We start from the raw sequence: 22,209 nt of genomic DNA, 5'->3' as shown, positions 1-22,209 counted from the left end.
GAGCATTCTTGTGTCGGAGATAGGTAAAGCACGGCCATCTGCCAATTAAGGTTACAGCGCCAAACCCTTAGTTGGGAAAGGAGCCAAGCAGTTGGGTGACTCAGAGCAGACTCTGGTTTTGCACATCTAATTGTTTCTGACCTGATCAGTGCATTCCTGTTCCTGTGTTTAATTCTGTTTTGAACACAGATGTGTGCACCTAATAAGGAGGGTCACTATTGTCTCCTACTTGTTTAGAATGAAGTGCTTGTTGCCTTTAGAACAAGTTACCCCTTGTAGTACACAAGTACACACTATGCCATAATGGAGGAGCTAGCTTGAACCTGAGCCAAGTTTTGTTATATGTAGCATTGTCTGGGGTGGTCCTATGATTGGTTCTTTCTCTTCTGTCATCGGGAGACTATACTGAAAAATGAGGCTGCATGTAGGCAACTTTCGTTTTCTTTCAGAGTCCAATGCTATGGAGTTGGGTCCCAAGGGTTGAACTTATACGCTCAGGCTCAGGAGGCAAAGGGCTTTACCTGCTGAGTCTTCTCCTTGGCTCTCCTTTTGTCAGAGACAGGGTCTCATGAAGCACAGGCTAGTCTTGAAGTCGCTGTGTGGCTAAAAATGACCGTGACGTCCGGATCGGCCTGCCTGCTCCTCCCAAGTATAGAGAGTACAGGTGTGTACCACCACGCCCAGCTAAATGGGTGTGCTTAAGTCTGCATGCTTTGTCCAAGTATAAATGTATTATTTGATAATCTCTTTAGGGCCAAAGGCCTATGTGGTACAGCAGTGAAGTAATTCTACTATGAGCTGTACTGAGGTTGGTGCCTGACAGATCACTGAAGACTGGTCTGAGGTATCACTGAAGACCGACCCAAGGGATCACTGAAGACTGGCCCGAGGGGATCAAGTGAAGACATTTCTCAGCAAGGCAGTTAGAAAAGGCTTGGTTTCCTTGTGCTGTGCAAATAGGGTGGGAAGCCTGACCAGCAGCTTGCTCTGTATTGCCAGGGGTTGAAACACTTTGTGATAGAGAGCTGCCCTGACAAGATGTGATGGAGATTGATTTACAGTCAGAATTTTAAATGTACCAAGATAGGAAACATATTTTCTTCAAGGCTGACAAATACAAATAGTCAAAAACACTAAGAAAGTAAAATTTATGTAATTCCTGATTGTGTCATGGTTATTCTTGCTATAGGTAGTTTATTGTATGTATGTGGAATAATATAAATGTATATGTAAAAAAAAAAACTCTAAGAGGCGTGTGCTGGGGACATGACTCAGCAGCTAAAGTTCGTGCCACACAAACAAGACCAGAGTTCCAATGCCCAGATCCCATAGAAATGCGTTGGACATGGTGGCTGCCTGAAATTCCAGCCTCTGAGGGTGCAGAGAAGGGGTCCCTAGAGGAAGCTGGCTAGAGAGACTCGCCATACCCAAGGAAGCTGGCTAGAGAGACTCGCCATACCCGAGGAAGCTGGCTAGAGAGACTCGCCATACCCGAGGAAGCTGGCTAGAGAGACTCGCCATACCCGAGGAAGCTGGCTAGAGAGACTCGCCATACCCGAGGAAGCTGGCTAGAGAGACTCGCCATACCCGAGGAAGCTGGCTAGAGAGACTCGCCATACCCGAGGAAGCTGGCTAGAGAGACTCGCCATACCCGAGGAAGCTGGCTAGAGAGACTCGCCATACCCGAGGAAGCTGGCTAGAGAGATTCGCCATACCTGAGCCCTGGAGTCAACTGAGAAACCCTGCCTCAAAGAATAAAGAGGCCTGTAGGAGCGTTCCCAACATTAACTGTGGGCCTTGCACATGCGGACATACATGCTTGCAGGAGCATGTGCACACATACATGAGAACACACTGCGTGCACATACAGATGAAGAAAAAGAAAATAACCGAGCTATTATACATTCAGAATCTCTTCTACTTAAGAGCCCACTTTTTCTTCCAAATAAACTGGTGATTAAGTTATTGAAGATTGAAAATTCTGTAAATATTTTCTTCAGTTGGCTACCAGCTTCAAATACCCACCCACACATCGGCACCCATACAATTGCTCTCTGAGGTTAAAGGATTTCAAGAGGAGCTGTTTGTAGCAGGGAACTTTCCTTGGGCAGGTTTTGACCCTGCTGAGTGCTGATTTGAGGTCTCTTTTTAAAAAAGTGTCATAAACCCAAGACAACAGTACTTTCAGCCACAGTTTTCAAAAGAGAAAACTCGGATATTGTATTGAATTCAAGGAAAAAGATTCCCTACTCATTTGCTGGTTCAGAAGACAATCCGTGAGGTTTTACAAACCATCATTACAGCCCCCTTAAGTGTGGCTATGTGAACCAGGAAGTCTCCCTGAAGGTGGACTGCTTCCAAAAGCCTGGATTGTTTATACAAATAACATTTTCTTTTGAACTCTGTGGAGGAAACATATTTTACTCTTTAATAGGTCTCAGTTGGACAATTGAATTATTGTTTTCCATTTCTCCTTTTTTAAAAACCACCCTTATTTTTATACTTTAACAGAACCACCCACAAATAGGGCTGGAAATAGCTGAGTACAGCTTAGAAGAGGATTGTAAGGTAGTGAGAGCATGCTACTTGAGAAAGATCACACTGTCTGATTTATATTTTATTTATTTTGTTTTACCGTAATTGGTTTATTTTTTAGACAGGTTCTCATGAAGCATAGACTAGCCTGCAGCTCACTGTGTGGGCAAGGATGGCCTTGACGTTCCAGTCCTCTCAAGGGCTTGGTTCACAGGTGTGTCCCAGGCTCATCTGTATTAAGCAACAAAACCAAAAAATTCTAGAGTTATTTGAAACATTTTAAAAATTAGTTTATTTTCCTTAATTTCAGGGTTGAATGAAAGAAAAACACCAGGAAAGCTTGCAGGGTCACATGTCTGAATAAAAGGTGTTTTGTTGTTGTTTTCCTTTGTTTGTTGGTTTTGCTATTGATGTGCAGGAGTTCTCTGAAACCATGTTTCTTTTGTGGTCTTATTCTATTGAAAGTGGTTGCATTTTATTCTTTGGCTGTTTCCTCTACCTGTTTCAAGGAATTAAGTTCGACCCTAGTTTCTACACCTTCTCAGAGCTGTTTATAACTGATGATTAATAGTTGTTGAATTACTGGCCACCTTGTCCTGCCCCTGAAACCTTCTGAGAAATAAGCCACTTAAAGATAGGTAAACATAATTTTTAGAGTCAGTCACACTGAAAGCTGAGCTACGTGGGCATGGTGGCACATTCAATGATCCTAGCTACTTTGGCAGCTGAGACAAGAGGATTGTGAGTTCAAGACTTGTTGGCTCTGTTTTTTAACATTTAAACTTTATTATACAACCCAACTAGCATACACAAGAAGGAAAAAAAGGTTAAAGGGACAAAAGAGTGAACCTTCCGGTATCCTTTCCATGGGACGGGTCCTTAGGTGTCTTTCTAGCCCGCGTGCTGGTCCGGCCTGGTCGCTGCTCTTCACGCGCTCTCCCCTGGCCTGAACTTGTTGTTCTCTCCTCCCCACCTCCCTCAGTCACGTGGAAAGGGCGGTCTCCTTCTCCCATTGTGGGTCAATTAGGAAAACAATAGCCCAGGTGGGGTTCCCAGGTCTGCTTCCTGAATTCCAGGCCCAGGATGGCTCCACTAAGTCTATCACAAGGTATTCATGGGGTGCCCCAAGGGTAAAGCCCTCCAAGATTGCTTCCACCTGTGACAAAGCTTAATCTTTCCCACAAAGACTAGCTTGGGTAACCCAGTGGGACCCTTTCTCAAATTTAGATATACCTAACATGATGTTTTAGGTATGGGATTCTAAATTTGGGGAAGTAGCCCATGCTTATGCAGGTACTCAAGCTGTTAGAAACGTGTGTTTCCTAATGTTTGTAAAAATGAAGACAAACTTCAAAGTAGATTGAAGATGGGTTCCTGTTTTTTTTTTATGGACTACTTGTTGTATTTTAAGCTTTGTGCATCCCCTTGGGAACAGGGCCATGGAGGGTAATCCAAGCGTTTTCCCTTATGCACTGCATCAACTCAAAGGTAAGATGGCAATACCCCTTGCCTGACAGCACATGGATTTAAGAAGGCCTGTTTTAGACGGGTAGCAAAGGACCAGAAGGACTGTCATCTATGCTTAGAAAATATCTCAAAAATAACCTCAGCAAAAACCCCAAAAAGATCAGACCACAAGATAAATGCAGGGGTCAGCTAAAATGTAGAATGCAGCAACGTACAGTGTGTGCAAACTCTGGGGGATATAAACTCATCTCCTCTAAGGTACAGTTTAACCCAAACAAATATTGTGATGATTTCTTGGCCATGGACAGGGAGTCAAAAAGTTGGGTGGCCTGCCCTGCCCAAACTGCTTGAAGCATGGCCACTGTGGCAGCTAGGACTTACTGGGAACAATAATAGAACGGTTGTTTCCCTGTCTTCTCTCAGACCAAGATGCCAAAGCCAGACTATTAGCATCAGAAACCTGCTTTGTAGCTTTCTCTCTCCGCTCTGAGACTTGCCTGTGCTTGCATTTCCTGTCTGTGAAAGTCATTATTCATAAGGACCTAAAAGGCAGCCAGGATGGAAGCTCCCTCAGAGGCTTGGCCCATTTATACTTATATTGTCATTGGGGGAAAACAACAGTAAAAGTTACCGTGAAATCAGAGTTCCATTGAGTGTGTCAAATGCTATAGGAGCGACTTAGGCTGTGCTGAGAGCACATCCAAGACAGACAGAGCAGTCTTGGCTGGGTGGCCGGGAACCTGAAGGAAGCCGTCTCTGACACACCACTGTTTAAGCGCTAGGTGAAGAAGGAAGCCATCTTTGATCTTTGGAAGGGAAGAGGTGGCGGTTATAGTAGCCACTTTTATATATCAACGATTAAAATACCAGATGGAAACAACTTATGGGGAGCAGGACTTATTGTAGCTCACAGATTGAGTGGGTTCCAGTCTGGCTGCCCGGGAAGGCATAGTGGATGAAGGGCATGGCAGTGGGAGTGTGTGGCACCAGCTTCTCACATCACGATGGACCATGAAGCTGAGAGAGCTCGGGAACCAAGGGCTGGTCTATAACCCTTAAAGACCGCCCTCTGGTGCTCTACTAGGAGTCCCATGGCCGCCCTAAGTTGTTCCACGAGCTGAAGAGCAAACATTCAGACCAAGAGCTTGTAGGGGACTTTTCAGATTCAAACTGCAGCAAGGACCCTGAGGTGGGAAGGAGAAGGGCAAGGAAAAATGGTTTGTGCAGGGTCTGGGAAGGCAATTTTTACCTAAAGCCACTGAAGCCACTGCAAAGCACTAATCAGAGAGGTCACATGATTGTGTTTGTGTTTCCTGAGGGTAGTGTGGCCTGCACCTTTATGGGAAATGTAAGAAGGCTGTTGCACACTAGCTAGCTTTTCTCACATTTTACTCGGCCGTTTTCTGCATGCAGGTCCAGAAGACAATTGGCTGTGAGAGGCTGGGTCAAAGTGCAAGCTGTCAACACCCAATTGTATATACTCACATTCCCAGGGAGAGCTACCTCAAGAAGCTCTGGGTTGTGTGTGTGACTAGAGTGGTCCTAGGAAATGGAAGCACATGGTTTGCTTAGAACTTTAAAGCCTTTCAGATTTTTGTCTAATAACAGAGGCACGTATTGCTTTGTTTTTGATTGATGTGTATGTGTGCATCCGTACACATGTACTCAAGTGTCCTCAGAGACTAGAAGAGGCTGTTGAATTTCTTGGAGCTGGATGAGAGGCAGTGTGAACCACCCGACTCGGGTGCTAGGAAACAATGTCCAATCCTAACAGCATCAAGAGCCGTTGACCTCCGAACTGTTGGTTCCAGCATCCAAGACAAAGGCTTTTCAGCAAGTGGAGGTCTGCATAGGAGACAGGTGCAGTCTGCATTTCTGTTGTAAGAGTTTCTCAAAGATTTGCCTGTTTTTACTGGTGTCTTTTTCATCCGCTTGTGAAGTCTAACTTCACTGCTGCTGATGCTAATGAGCTCTGCATCAGCTCTTAATACAACCGTCCATGACGGTGTTACACCACAGCTGCTTGCTTGTGGAATAGCTTATGCACTTCTGTCTGGAAAGTTATGTGTTGTAGAGTTTTCTAGTTTTTACTCCCTTTCTTCCTTTATGGTCATGGAGATAGTGAGATGGGGCTTCACATGTGCGTACTGCTTTTGTTTGTGTGTGAGCAGGAAATATTTCTCACAGGAACGTTGCTATGGTTTCACGGAATCCCAGTGTTAGTTTATTAAGGAGGGAAGAGGGCCTGGTGAGGCCAGCAGCAGCTCGCTGTCCCTCTCCTTTGGATTTAGAAGCACAGTGTTCTTCTGAACTTACAGTATTAGGCACCTGGGTCATGAGCACAGACTGTAAGCTCACTTGCTACTCGTTCAATAGATTCTTATGGAGCTCTGAGGGATTTGGAGGTCTGATTCAGAAGCTGAAGAAGCATCAGTGTGCAAAGCAGATTAACAATAAATTTATGGGTGATGTTGGCAACCATATGGAGAATCCTGCAAGCCACAAGAGTGAAAATGACTAGGGAAAGTCAGCCGTGCAGAGGGAGAAAGGAGAGCACAGTTCACTAACAGACCTAACACGTAAGGCCTGGACAGACAGCTGTCTAGGTTACACGACTACTAAGCAGGAGGCGTGGTTTGGAGCAGTTTCTCCAGCAAGGATATAGTTGAGGCTGGCATTGCTCGGGCTGTGGAGAAGAGCTTTGAGGTGATGCTTGGGACTTGGAACTCAACTGAAGGTATTCTTCCCTACAGAGGTGTGCAGATGAATGCTACAAAGAAGTGTCAATAACAGAAGTTGAAATGGTCTTTACAAATCTTACCAAAGGGCTGAGGATGTAGCTCAGCTGGAATGGCGCTTGCCTCCCTTGCACAAAACCCTTAGTTCAGCCCCCAGCACATCCTAAAGAAAGCAAGATGGCAGGCTGTATGAGGCCCAGTCCTGGTGAAAACCAGCTTAGTATAGTTTGAACCTTTTGTTCTTCACACAAAGCTTCCCTTTTATTTTATCTGCAGTCTCAGAAATTTCTGGAGTACCTTTCACCAGAATAAACTGAGCAGTCTGTGCCCCAAGATTAGGGGGTCTCCAAGCCTTGAGTTTTATCTTGTTCCTTGGAGTCTGACACAGCTGTGAGAAGCTGTTACCAGGTATTAGGTCTATAACCAGCCACCTATATTCTCTGTACTTTAAAAGAAATAAAAAAGAGAAATGGTAGAGGGGAGATGGATTTATTATATTTCGTCCAGATTCTGAGGGGTATCTAATCCCCCCAAACCCTGCAGCCATCCTGTGATGGAGAGAAAGGCATGAGCCAAAGGCTAGAAAACGTGTACATTTAGCTGTGAGACAGACCAGTTGTCTCTTCCTGGGGAACAGGGCATGTGGCTGTTTTGGCTTTTTGTTACAAAAGCTGTATTTTGTTCAAGTTGGAGTCAAGGGAAATGGAAATTAAAGGCCTCTCTCCCTTTTATTCTTGAGATGGGGGGTCTTCCTATGCCATTCTGGCCAGCCTAAAACTTGCCAGTGGATGAGGCTCGCCTCTAACCTGTAGACAAGATTCACCTATTTATGAAAGAGGAAGAAAACATCTTGGGTTTTGTGGGATGTTTATGACCCCACCCATCCCTGGCCTGGCAGATCGTCTTTGTCCATTATTTTGAGATCAATCCATTAAATTAACCAAAGGGTGATGGACTGATGACATGGGGAGGGCACAGTGTCTCCCTGGAATATCTCTGGGGGCTTCAGCCCAGGATCACATGACTCATAGTTTTATCAATCATGCTGGTCATGGACACAACGATTTGGTGGTGATTGGGTTGGAGGTGGCACAAGATGTGCTTTTTGTGGCTACATTAGTATAGCGACCAATGCTGTACAGGCTGTATGCTTGGAGGGAAGTCTGGCACTTTTCACTTGAAGCCTGAGAAAAAGTTTTCTTTGAGGCATGCCCCTAGAAGAAATAAGAGATGTGGCTGCTCTGAAAATTTCCCAGGACTGTAAAAAGCAAAAACAGCCTTTCAAATTGAAATGATATAAAGGCACGGTTTGTACTGGATTTGGATTGAGTGGAGTGCTTCAGATTAAATGTGAACAAAACCAGAGAAGGTAGTGGTGGCTGGGGACACCAAGACCTAGCCAATTGAGGAGGTAATTTGATTTGGGTCCCAATACTTAGGGGAGATGCAGGTTTGGCATAGATGTAAAGAGAAGAAATGTGGGATATGAGGATGTTTAATAGTTTCAAAGTAAAAAAACCAAGGCTAGAAATTATGGCACCCTGTATTGATCTATGGAACCAGGTGCTTACGGCCACGTCACGGAGGCCACACATATTGCTCATTGTATGAAATTTGGAATTTATTTACCTGTCAGACATTCTGAGCTGTAAAGTGACAAAGTCAAAGGATCCTTATAGGGAGACTGATATGGTCACATGCTGGGGATTGAGGACTGGTACTTTGCATGTGGGGCAATTGCTCCAGCTACAACCTTGTACCCACTGATGATCGCTTATGGCTTCTGAGCTTAAAATGGGTTAGTGTCCCAGATGCTCATGGGAGACCTTTTTGAGTATGGGCCGAGAAGAGGAGAGGAGAGAGACTGGATGTATAGAGGGAAGAAGAGAAGATAACCCTTCAGTCGAGTTGTAGACGGTGAATTATAACCACATAAGTGTTTAGATGGGGAGGGGGCCTGGGGGTGGAACATTAACTGTGAGCTCAGTTTTGATACACATCATTTGACATTCCCAGGCCAGCAATTTGACTTGTTAAACTTAGTATAATGACTTGGCAAGATGGGGTTACTCCTGCAATAGTGGGCAAGTGTCTACATTTCAGGGGAGCTAAGTGGAGTCAAAGAGTTTAACTGTGGATATTGTCAGTTCTGTGCCTGTGGAGATTTTAAGCTGGTGTAGCTCAGTTTACCCATCTGACAAATGCATAGAGCACAGACAGGTTTGTGTGTTTTACAGGTGACTTTCTCATGAGGTATGGTAAGCATTGTAGAGTTTTACACAGTGCTATGTATGGCTTTAGGCAAGTAAATCCCCTCTCCCCACCCGTGTCTTTGTGTCTTCTTTTGTTCCTCCTACACCCTTTGGAGTGTAGGCTGCTTTGTGATAGTATGTAATACATAGTTAGTGTTAACTGCTACCCAGGCACAGCCAAGAGTTGCCTGAGAAAGGGACAGGTCTCAAGTGAAGGATTGCCCAGGCCAGATGGATCTGTTGGCATGTCTCTGGAGATTTTCTTGATCCATATAGGGGGGCTCAGTCCACAGTGGGTGGAACCAGTCCTTGCGCAGGTGGTCCTGGGCTGTATAAGGAAAGCGAGCTATGCATTAGCCTGACAGAACCAGCAAGCAGCAAGCCTTCCTCTGTAGAGTCTGCGTCAATGTCCTGCTTGAGTCTTGCCTTGACTTCCTTCAGTAACTGACTGTTACTTGCAAGCTGGACCAAACCATTTTCTCCCTCTTCAGGTGCTTTTCCTTGGGATGTTTCATCCAGCAACAGAGAGGAAAGGAGGGCACTGTGTGAAGAGGGAGAAGTGATGGTGAAAAGAGGGGGAAAGGAGGAGGGGAGAGGGGGAAACAAGAAAGCAGGGCTGTGGTGGGAGGAGAAGCTCAAAGTGTGGGTTGCCTGCTCCAGAGGGGAAGGGCCGGAGGTGGAAGAATGGACAGTGCTGACCAGGACTCACTGATGTCTCTCTGAGGAGCAGGAAGCCAGGGCATCTGGAGGGAATGAAGGGAATTTTGGGTTGGGTTCTTGAGAAGGAACATTCTTTTGAGATAGTCACTGTGGGAAATAAGAGTTGGAGTAAACTAGGGTTGAATAAAAGGATTGCCGGAAACACAAACCAAAGGGGTTAGACAGTTTGAACTCTTAGCGTCCTTGTGGCTCACAGCCAAGAGGTCACAGTGGTTGGGAGGTTTGGGACAGTGGAGCTGGGCAGGGAAGAGGATATTGAGGCTTGCAGAGGGCATCGTAGGAGAACAGGGTGCAGAGGAGTTTGAATGTGATTGTTGCTAGGTGGGAGGTCAGTTCCGAGGGCAGCAAGCCTGGAGGGGGTTATTGCTATGTGCTAAGTGGGTGGCTGCCATCAACACATTCCTGATGGGTCCCCTGAGGTTGGGAGCTTGGTGCCTAGTCACCTTCTGAATATGCTCTGGGAATGTTGCTTTTAAAGATGACAGTTCTCTCCTGTAACCTGGCAGGGTGGCAAGCAGGCAGTGCTGTCCCCACAGCCTTGCAGTCATGGTTGGCTGGAAGAGTTTGGACTCCGTCAAGTTAAATATCTACTCATTTTACTCATTCTTTCTGTGGCCGTGGGCTAAGCTGTCCCACTGGCCGAGCCTTCTTTTCTTTCTCCTCTATGAAGTGAATCGAATGCTTCATAACATGTGGACATTAAATTAGTTGGTGTAACACTGCAAACAAGGCAATAAGCTCCGCTAAGTTCTTGAGTTTTGTCAGTATCTTACTGCGTGCTTGGAAAGAAAACAAAGTCTGTGACTTGTGGGTGTATATGCATAATGCTGGGCAAGATCACCTGACAGGCTTCTGAAGCTGTTAGAAGAATCTCATGTAATGTGTGTGATGATGCCTAGGGAAAGCTCGGCTGAAACGACCACTAATTCTATGGCATTGAAAGCTACTCTTCATATTTCTACATATTCATTTGCTAACATTTGTTATTTTGTAAAACGCACATTTAACAAATATTTATATAAGCCTAACACACACACACACACACACACACACCCCTGGGCTCTCAAACATACTTCTCTCGCTGTTGGGCATTTTCTTTTTTCTAACATTTATTCATTTTATCTTATGTATGTGAGTGTTTTGCCCACATGTATGTATGTACATGCACCAAGGAAGTCCAGTGCCTGTGGGGACTGCAGGGGATGCTAGAGTCTTTGGAGCCGGAGTCCCAGGAGGCTGTGAGCTGCCTCAGGGGCACTGGGAACAAAATCCAGGTCTTCTGCAAGAGCAGCCATGCTCTTATTTACTGAGTCATCTCTGCAGCCTGCTTGGTACTTTCAATGTTGGGGCTTATTTAAAAGGCTCTTTGTGCAAACAGAGTTTACTAAGGGCAAAAACCATTGAGTATATAGCATAGCGTTATTATTTCTGGACACCCATTGTCATGTTTCTCTTTGGAGGAAAGACACTTTCCTAAATTTTTACAAATAATACTGATAATAAGGAGCAGTAACAGCAACCCCCCCCCCGCCCCCGAGATAGTCTCATATGTCCCCAAACTCACTGAAGATATCTTCTCTGCTCCTTCCGCCTTTGGGATGCCAGGCATGCACCACCAGGCTGGCTTTCTGCTGTTCCGCGGAGGGGTGGGTGTGGGTAGAATCCAGGGCTAACGTATGCTGGAAAGGACTGCCCCATCTGAGCTGTATCTCCAGTCTATAGTAGGGTCCCTCTAAAGATCAAGTCTCTACCTTTTTAATTTTATTTTTCTCTTGAGCCCAGATGTTATTGGTAGTGAGTGTAATAGAAACTGGACCAAATGTTGAGTTAGACCAGAAGAGACTGAACGATGCAAGATTTGGTCATAAATTACAGTTGGGATGTACAGTGGCAGGCATGGTTAGGATGCACACTGATAGGTCTGCTTAGTGATGGTATAGGTGCTTGAGGACCTCGGAGATGACTGAGCCCAAATGATGAGGAAAGCAATAGGGAGTTTAGAAAGATACTGGTCCACAGGCTGTACCTCCTGAAAGATGTCTGAGAAGTATGGGCAAAGGCAATGAATGGAAGGCTGATAACCAGGAACTCCACGTGAGGACTCCTTGGTGGGTCCTGTTTGGAGTCTGGGTTGTGATCTGAGCACAGCTGGGACCAAGTGATTATAAAAGCCAAGTCCTAAGATGGAGACTAGGGCATTCCTGACTATTCAGGGGGCCGGGTCAGCTTGGTGCAAGTTCACTTTTACTATCCAGCTCATCCATAGGCTGTGCCTTTATTGTTATTTAATGCTTAATTAGGGAGCTATGTCATAGTATCAAACTACTTAAAATGCTTTTCATATTTGTGTATGTGTGTGTGTGTGTGTGTGTGTGTGTGTGTGAGAGAGAGAGAGAGAGAGAGAGAGAGAGAGAGAGAGAGAGAGAGAGAGAGAGACAGACAGACAGACAGACAGACAGACAGACAGACAGACAGACAGACTTTGGATTCCAAAGGACTGTGATGCATAGTGCTGATGGGTATTTATGTGGGCCCACCAGCATTTGTCATATGGGTCACTAATATTCCTGCTCCAACCTTCCCCTCTACCCTCACTATTAGTTAGGAACCAATTTAATGGCTTTGGAAACAGGTCTGGGTGGAACTTTTTTGTTTGGTTGATTTTTGTTTTTGTTTTTATTTTTTTCAAGTCAAGGTTTCTCTGTGCAGCCTTGGCTGTCCTGGAACTCACTTTGTAGACCAGGCTGGCCTTGGACTCACCGAGATCCACCTGCTTCTGCCTCTGCTGGGATTAAAGATGTGTGCCACTATTGCCTGACTGACCGGTTTCTGTGGAATTTAAAACTATAAATGGAGTGGAAAGTTGTATTGTGGCTCCCAGAAAACAGCAACTAGGGTAGTGGCTGTAAATAAGGTCAGCATGGCAAAGTGGGTGGTCTGTCACTGGAGAGGGTCATTACAGTCGAAGACCAAAGACACCCAACGGGAAGGGCACAGCCACTGTTAATCACCTCCAGCTGTTTTACGGCATGGGTCTTTACCCTTTGAGGGTGCCCCAAGCAGGGCGTGTTTGTTGCTCTGTGCTGAGATTAAATTGATCAGCAGTCAAAGCCTTTTGAAACTGACAGCACTTCTGGGCTACACTTGAGTTTTGTAATAATGCAAAGAAATAAAATTCTCTCGGCAGACGTTTCTGGCAGGAGTTCCCCAGATTCCATGTTTTATAAATCCCTGTATGTGTCTGCAGTGTAACATAGAAACATGCATGTGCATACAGAGTCTTTCTACCTTGGAACATACAGACTCACATGCTACATGTAAGTAATTCCACTTTGTAACATGTAGACACCTGTGTGGCACACAGAGACTTCGACTTTGTAGCATACAGGCACATGAGCACCATACAGTCATTTGACTTTGAACACTGATGCTATTTTTACTTTTCTTGGTATGGACAGTTTTAGGAACACAGAACTAACTCGCCTGTCCCAGTTCATCGCCTAGCTGTGTCTTATCCTGTATGTGAAAATCAGTCCAGAGTGTTCCTGATGTGGGCCTTCACAGCCCTGTTTCTTGCTTCCAGGCAGCAAGTAGACTCTTCCTGGACTCTCACCTGGTCTTAAACCATGTAGTTGCCTCGGTTTGATCTGACCTATATACACTTCTAAAGCTTTTCCTTGGGACTCAATGAAATGGCTCACTTAGATCTTGGCTACTGCTCATCCGGCAAGCACATAAGAGGGATGTGCTTACTCTAGTAAGATGACATGGCGGGCTGTGGTTGTGTGTGCCACTGAATTGGTGATCTCTGCTTTGGTTTGGGGATGTGTGCTGTTTGAGATTGAGAACAGACTTCTGAAAGAAGAACTTAACCCTCCATTTTGTTGTCACAGTTTAAGAATACGTAAAGCCCATGCTAAGGGAACTCGAAACACTGAGTACAAGTGTGTCATGTCAACATTGGGTAGGCGGTCACTTCCTCTCTAGTTTTGCTTTGTTTTTAAATTTTCATTTGTCATTTATTTAATATATTATGTGGGAGGAGCTCCAGGGACACCTGTGTTTATCTTGGCCTTCCTTCATGTGAGTCCTGGGTAGTGCACCCAGGCCATCAGGCTGGACAGCAAGTGTTTTCCCTGTTGAGCACACCTACAGCCCTGCTTGCTTCTGAGCAGTCTCATTGGGTAGCACAGGCTGTCCTGGAATTCACCATGTATCCCAAACTCACCTCAACCCCCCCAGTGATACTCTGCCTCAGACTCTGGAGTGATGGGGTGACAGGGATGAGCCACCAGACCTGGCTTCGCCTCTCTCATTTTCACTTTGGACACGAAACAGGTTTTCTAGTTTAAAAAGAAAAGGTTGGGTGGAATTAAGCTTAAAATTTTAACTTAATTGCTTAAAATTTGCTTAGAAGATTAGGTTAGGAGAAGACATTTGGGACACTGGGGAACGTTGGCGAGGGGGCGGTTTTGGCAAACACGTCCAGGCCATCACTCCACACCATCACCATCTCGGGAGGGGTTGGACTCTTGCCATTCCTCATACTCACATGGTCTCTCACAGCCACACCTGGAGAACAGGCTTCAGTAGCTCCCAGAGTGCTTGTCCAGGACTGTGGAGATGAAAGGAGTGTGTGCAACAGTATCTGTGACCTCAAACACTTTTGTAAAGTTAAAATTTATATGGGAAACTCTTGGCTGTTCACCAGTTGTCACATGCTATGCATGGGCAGGAAAGGGGAGTTATCTGCCGTGAATGCAGCCAGGAAAATTGTATGCGGGTGACAGCAACCCAGATAACAAGCATAGCTTTCCGAGGGATCTGGCTTATCTTTTTGTGATATTTCACATGTCAGAAACTAAGAGCTGATATTCTTATTCGTGTAAGTTGGATATAGTGCACAGAGGTAGGGTCTAACATAAAGTTTCACACTGTGTTCCTGGTGAAAAGCCCATCGTGTATTAAGTATTATTTTTGTAAAATTCCCCTAAGTCAGTTCCTATCATGGAAGTAGGTGGGGTCACAATCTGTAATGACTATTACATTAAGTGGTAGTCTGGACCTGGATTTTTGTTCATATTCATATTACGTATCAATAAATAAAATATGAAAGGTCAGAAGCAGTTATTTCTACATTTTATATAATTAGCAATCTTTTTAGATTTTGCCTAGGTGACACTTTTGTGGGAGCTGGAGGAATAATGTCCCAGGCCTCCTGCTCAAGGCCTGGGGTACAGAAGCTGCCTGCAGTTCTTAAAGCAGTGGTTAATAAGTTGTTTTTGATGTATATGTGTCCTGCATATTCATAGGCATCACTGTGATTTCCACATATGCCTGTAGAAGCCATTTGTTCAGATCTCGCCTCCCAAGTTCCCTCTCTTACCCTCTCCCCTCTCCCCTCCCAATCGCTGCCCTCTTGTCCCTCTCAAGCGGTCCCCCGATGGCTTCAAGGTAAAGAATATTCCTGTTTCCACCCAGAAGAGGAAGAGTAGGGCGTCTGTCTTTCTGGTTTATCTGCACAGCACGATGCCTGACCCCACCCATTTTCCTGCAAAGGCCATGGCTGTCGGAATCTGTATCTGTGCCACACAACGCATCGAAGTGTCAGCCCATGTTTCTCCTGACAGCTTCAGCATCTTGGTTCTTACCTGAAGGTCCTTGATCCATCTTGGGTTGAGCTTTTTTGTAATGGTAACTATTGTTGCTGACAACCTAGGAGAGTCTCAGTGAGGTGGGACTGTAGGCACGTACGTAGGGGATTTGAGTGTGAGAAGGCTCGGCCCAGTGTGGGTGACACCAGTCAGATGGAGGAGTTACACTCAGCCCAGGCACCCAAGGGGCCATATATGTACTCACCGCTGTCTTTTGATGTAACATGACATGTGACCACTGTCTCGAGACTCCAATGAGGTAGCTTGCAATAATGGATTGTACTATGAAACTGAAAGTTTAAAAAACCCCTTTGTCCCTCCCATTGTCCGTTTTGCTCAGGATCTCTTTTGCTATTGGGGGCATTTGTACTTCTGTCTGAATTTAAGATTTATATTTTGCTATTTTCGGGGAGGATGTTTCATGCAGGGGTGTAAGTCTCTCTCAGTCTAACGGCCATTTGCACAGGATTGATCCTCTGTATCCGCGAGTTGCCTTCCCACCTTCTCGTACTTTCTTCACTTCTTTCCTTCTGTGATTCATAATTTTCAGTTTTAGAGATTGTTCCCACTTTCTTTCTTAAGTTTGTTTCTAGTTTTTACTTTTTTAAAAAAGCTGTTTTGAACATGACTGTTTAATTCTCAGCTTTTGCCAATGCGTAGGAAAGCTAGTTCATACGTGTGTGTGTGTTTGTGTGTGTGTGTGTGTTGTGGTATTTGTGTGTGTATGTGTTTGTGTGTGTGTCTGTTTGTGTGTGTGTTTGTGTGTTTTGTGTGTGTTGGGGGTATGGTGTTTGTGTGGTGTGTTTGTGTGTGTGTGTGTGTGTGTGTGTGTGTGTGTGGTGTGTTAAGGGGTTTGCAACCAGGGCCCTGCTCATGCAGGTCAATATTGCACCGCTGAGCTACATTGCCAGCCTGCTACTCATTTCTCTGTGCTGACTTTGCATCCTTCCAGCTTTACTCAATTGATCAGGTCTAGGAAAAATTCAGTGACATCTTTAGGATTTTCGTTCCTTTTAAAGATCAAATTGACTGTAATTTCTGTGTCTGTGTGCACGCTCACATGTTTTCCTGTGGAAGCCATATGAAGGAATCATTCCCCAGGAGCGGAAGCTCTCGAGGCTTGTGTGTTGCCTTCTTCTGTGGGCGCTGGGAACCTAACTTTGGTTTTCTGCTAAATCAGCAAGTGCTGTTGACGGCTGAGCCATCGGTCAGCACATTGAGGATTTTCTAAGTACAGAATCATGTCACCTGCACACAGGGTTTGTTTAGTGTCCCACTTTCCTTATTTATAACCCTTTTCTTTTTTTCCTCTTGCTTGGTTACTTTGGCTGAAATTGCAAGTATATATTGAATAAGGATGGTGAACCTGGACATTCTTGTCTTGTTCCTGATTTTAGAGGAAGCACTTGCCACGTGTGGTCCTGTGTGCCAGGAGTCCTAACGCTGTCCTTTTTTCTCTGTGGCTGCCCAGGAACAGTAGACATCTGGGTCTACCCCACTTCTGCCTGCTTCCTGGTGGGCTCTGAGGCTGTCAGGGTGCCTGGAGGTCCTCAGGAGCCTGTTCTTCTAAATGTGGTCTACGTGATGGCATGAGACCTTTATGCTTACTTTGTGGGGTTCTTGTTCTCTTTCTGTTTTTCAGTAAGCTATTAATGCAGTACCCCACGATCATTATAAATAGAGTCAGAAAAGCTTTTGCCACGTGACTCTAAAGTTGTTGGACCACCAACCAGTTTAAGAGATGAATGGTCTGTGTTCCCATGTGTTTACGTTCTCAAAGAACACAAATATCTTCATTTGGACCAAAAATATGTATTTTAAAAGTAGAACCAGCTTTATAGTATTTGAGGGGAAAAAAAAACCCCAAACAAACCAAGTTTAGTTCTTTTGCGTTTTGTTTGTTTTAAGATTTTTCCCTGAAAAGGCAACAAAAGAAAAAGAGGGAACAAAATTTGTCAGATTGGATTCAGTTCCCAAAAAGAACTGGAGGCTGGTGGGTTTTGTTGTAGGGAACCAGACGTTCAATTCACTGTGTACACTAAAATTTGTCTTCTCAGACATTTGCATTATAATCAGCTATTGTCTTGCCGAGTTTATAAATAGTATTTATATGGGAAACAGACCAGTTCAAGTGTGGTATAAAATGTCATCACTCTCTTGAACAAAGGCAAAAGGAGGCCGAAGGAGAACCCGGGCTACCTCTTATTCCTGCCTAAAGCACCTGTACCTTAGCGGGTTCCCTGCGGAGCCTGCGGGCACCAGCCAGGTGTCTCGGGGTAGGGGAGGGTACCCAGGGGCCTGTGGTCACTTAGGTCCTCAGGCTCACACAGCAAGTGCTTTCACCCACAGGCCAGAGGGTCTGAGCAGCTGCTGCGAATTCTTAAGCAAAGGCCTGTTTGTTTCAGGGTTCTGCACCAGCCTGATTGTGGTAGATATGATTTAACTTTGACAAGCTCTATCATTTGCCACTTGGGCCCTTTTGGCTTTATCCTGTTAGAGTATAATACAGGACACAGTGATGCACATCTGTATTTGCAGCACTCGGGAGGCAGAAGCAGGAGAATCTCTGTGAGTTCGAGGCCAGCCTGGTCTACAAAGAGAGTCCAGGACAGTCAAGGCTACACAGAGGAACCCTGTCTCTGAATAAAAAAAAAAAAAAAGAAAGAAAGAAAAGAAAAGAAAAGAAAGAACTTGTATGATCACCCTTTTTTGTTATTTGTTTTAAGAATTATAGAGTTTGTTAAATTTAACAAAAACTAGAAGTTTCTGTTTCTGCCATTTTCACTGCTTGTATTTACTCCCAAAGCCCACTTCAGAGCCCACCATTTCTTATAATTTTTGTTGTTGTTGGTTGGTTGGTTTTGTTTTTCAAGACCATGATTGTCCTGCTGTCCCTGGATTTTTGTTCTTAGGTACTACCTCTTGACATTCTATTTTGTCATGTGTCCTGGTTCCAAATAGCTATACCATCCTTCTATTCTTCAACACAGCACTGTAATTCAGTTAACAGTTAATTTTAATATTCATGTTATAATGAGTGAGTGTTTTACTTCTGACATGGCTAGTTTAATACTATTATGTTATGTGTATCTTTGTTTTCTGAATTTGTAACTGGCTATAATTTCTCTTTATCCCCCTTTCCTTTCTCTTTGCTTTCCCTTTTCCTTCCTTCCTTCCTCCCCTCCTTCCTATTTTTCTTCCTTCCTTCCTCCCTCCCTCCTTTTTTCCTCCCTTCCTTCCTTCCTTTGTCCCTCCCTTCCTTCCTTCCCTTTATTCTCTCTTCCTTCCTTCCTTTCTTCCTCCCTCCCTTCCTTCCTTCCTTTCTTCCTCCCTCCCTTCCTTCCTTCCTTTTTTCTCCCTTCCTTCCTTTATTCCTTCCTTCCATCCATCCCTCCATCCTTCCTTCCTTTTTTCCTCCCTTCCTTCCTTTATTCCTCCCTCCTTCCCTCCCTTCCTTCCTTTATTCCCTCCTTCCTTCCTTCTTTCCTCCCTCCCTCCTTCCCTCCCTTCCTTTATTCCTCCCTCTCTCCTTTCCTCCCTCCCTTCCTTCCTTTATTCCCTCCTTCCTTCCTTCTTTCCTCCCTCCCTCCCTCCCTTCCTTTATTCCTCCCTCCCTCCTTCCCTCCCTCCCTTCCTTCCTTCCCTTTTTTCCACTGGCCACCTATTTTTAAAGTGTTAATTGGAAACTTGACAAACTCTAGACTCATCTGGGAGATGGACCACTCACTGAGCATTCTTGTGGGAAATTATCTCCATTACTCTAATTGAGGTGAGAAGAGCTTTGATCCAAACTTAAGTCCTCAGGCTCACACAGCAAGTGCTTTTACCCACAGAGCCATCTTTTCAGCCTGGGTTATTCCTTTTTATAGACTTTAAAAATGTTTTATATCCACAGATCACTGTTGAAAGAGATTCAGAACTATTTAAATATAACTTTCATATATTAAATATATAGTCTGTATTCATGTTAAGATCTTTGTAGACCAACTTCTACACTTGACTTTGTGGCTCACAGAAAAACAAGCATCTTTCACCCACAGCCATTGCTCACTAGCCTCTTACACTAGACAGGCTTCTATGGATACACAGACAAAACCACACAACATAAGATATACAAATTAATAACTAGCTTCATTGTAGTGCTGCTTCTATGTAATTAAATGTTAGCCCCAAAGGAGGATTAATGCTTTGCTTTCTGTCTTGCCTTTAAATAGCTCAGTCGCTGAAAGAATTCGCAAGGCTGCTTATTGCTGTGGAAGAAGAAAGGCGTAGACTGGTACGTTTGTTCCTTATTTCTTATGAATCCTTCCTTCTTTGAGCATGCCAGAAGAAGGAGTAAATCAGAATTAGATAACCATACAGTATCTTATGACCAGAAACACAAAGTAAATGCTGCAAGTAATTTTGAAAAGATTTGTGACTGTAATTTCTAGTATTACTAATAGCATGAACCATTTTTTTATTTCATTTGCCCAACAGATATAAATTATCTTTATTTTATTTGTCATTTAACTGTTATGAAAATTGAAATTATTGAAGGAACTTTCCAGTAAGAATCCATTCTTTGTCAACAAATATTCATGGGTCATATTACTGCAGGAATGATGTTATAACAGCTTTATTTTAAGCTTTAAAGATAATGTATTGTTTTGAACACACAAAACCAATTATTTGATTTTACCAATAAAGATTCAGGAGCCAGATATTGGGATGTAAACCTGCTAGCTCTGAGAGGCAGAGAAAGCATCCAGCAGAACTTCTTCCTCAGCCATTGTCTCAGAAAGAAAAAGCGCTTCTACTCAACTCATGTCCCAGAAGGAAAAAATCCAAAGCTGTCTTGAATACCCTTCTTTCGTTGTCCCTCCTTTCTGTTTATTCCCTGCCAGCTGGTTTCTTGCTATATCTCCTCATATAGGGTTAACTATAATTAATCTTATTCACTGAAAGCTCTTAGGTTAAAGGTGTGTCTTATAGCTGAATCACACCAAACAAGAAACAGGTTTCTACAGTTCACACTCTTGGGTTCACAAAGGGATCAAACATCCTGGGACAATAATTTATGGAAGAAAACTTTATGTTATTAGATTGTTAGCATGAGACTTTTAAAATGGTGACAACTGAGGGGGTTGTGACAGCTGGCAAGATTTTGCTAGCTGGAAAAAAATGGGGATAAAATGTTTGTAGGATAATAGGTTAGCTTATGTAAAATGTTAGAGCACAATTATTGGTAATGCATTTCTTTACTCAAAATACAATTTTAATCCTAGTACTCAGTTCAAGGCTTGCTCACAAAATAAATTCTAAGCTATCCTGAGATACACAGTGAGACCCTGTCTTAGAAAGGAAAACAAGGGCCAGAAATATAAGGTTGATGAATAAGCAATCTGAAGACTCTAATGCCTACCTTCAAAATCAGAATTGGCAGCACTCTACAAAAAGTACCTATGGCTCACACCAAGAATCTTGCCTCTGTCAAAGTGCCTAATCTTGTGGAGATAATGTACAATGAGATAAGCTTATTTTGTGGGGCCTTTTTTGTTTTGTTCTCTCTCTCTCTCTCTCTCTCTCTCTCTCTCTCTCTCTCTCTCGGTTTTTTGAGACAGGGTCTCTCTGTGTAGCCTTGACTGTCCTGGACTCACTTTTTAGACCAGGCTGGCCTCAAACTCACAGCGATCCTCCTGCCTCTGCCTCCCAAGTGCTGGGATTAAAGGTGTGTGCCACCACCACCCAGCTTTGTTTTGTTTTCTGAACGGAATTGTTTTTTAGTCATTACAGAGGCACATCATTGGCTCTTAAACTGTCAAAAATAAAGATGTAAAGAACAAAAAAGAGAAAAGAAAAGGGAAAAGAAAAAAAAAAGTAAAACAAGTCAGGCATGGTGGTACATGCCTTTAATCCCAACACAAAGGCAGAGGCAGATGGATCTCTGTGAGTTCAAGGGCAGCTTGGTCAACAGATAAATTTCAGGACAGCCATGGCTACAGAGAGAAACCCTGTCTTAAAAATCCTTAAAAAAAAAAAAAAAGTAAAACAAACTAGAAAGCAGCAGCAGCAACAGCAACAACAAAACATAGCTAAAACCACAAAAAGAAACAAAATGTAATTTTAGGGTGATGGAGCATTGTATCAGTGATTAAAGACCTTGCTTTGTATTATAGAAGACTTAAGAATTGTAATGATAGTTAAAATTCTAAAAATATCTCTGAATAGAGATTGTATAATGGTCAGCCAGCGAAGCCTCCCTCGGCTGGCAGTCTCCAAGCATTTCACTGCTCTTTCATCACTTGTGCTTGAGTATAAGAAAGGCAACAAACAGGAGATAAGGCCAACTGTCCATGTGTGTTCCTTGCTAGCTCAGAAGAGTGTTTGTGAAGTTGTACTTTTCCTCTCTAAAATTCCGGTAATATATTGTTAGATGATTTCTGCTCATGGCTGGTAATCCACAGAAGACTAAGGTGGTATTAACTTGAAAATATATTTCAGGAACATTTGGGCATTTTTTTTTCCTGACTGATGTCATAATGGTTGCTATTTTCATCGTTATACATAAAACTGCTGAATTTTAAGATTCATAAGTGGATATATGAAAATAGTTACCTAATCTTTCTATTCCTTCCTGTTTCCCAAGACCTACTTATTTAGTCTATTGACTTACATTTGCTGACTATCAGGGATGATTTTAAGGCATTTTTCTCCCAGATAACACTATGGTGACACATTTAAAACAGGATATGCATAGCAGAGAGATGGCTCAGCCACTAAAGACTAGGATCACAACCAAAAATATAAAACAAGACATGCTAGGTGACGTGCTTCCTCTTTTTTATGAAATTTTCTCCCTTA

At 43.8% G+C, this 22,209-nt stretch overlaps 1 protein-coding gene across 2 annotated transcripts in view; it reads left to right on the top strand.

Annotated features, from left to right (window-relative positions):
• Positions 1–22,209, top strand: part of ARHGAP42 (Rho GTPase activating protein 42) — a 234,145-nt gene that overhangs the window by 68,132 nt on the left and 143,804 nt on the right. For both annotated transcript variants that reach the window (XM_084783140.1, XM_084783139.1), the window contains exon 3: positions 19,581–19,642. In XM_084783140.1, the coding sequence (XP_084639266.1) occupies positions 19,581–19,642 (62 nt within the window). The remainder of the gene's footprint in view (positions 1–19,580; positions 19,643–22,209) is intronic.

Source organism: Acomys minous (genome assembly GCF_964271855.1).
Source record: "Acomys minous genome assembly, chromosome: 5".
NCBI lineage: Eukaryota > Metazoa > Chordata > Mammalia > Rodentia > Muridae > Acomys > Acomys minous.
The sequence above is the reverse complement of the archived record's forward strand: the minus strand, read 5'-3'. Positions and strand labels throughout refer to the sequence as shown.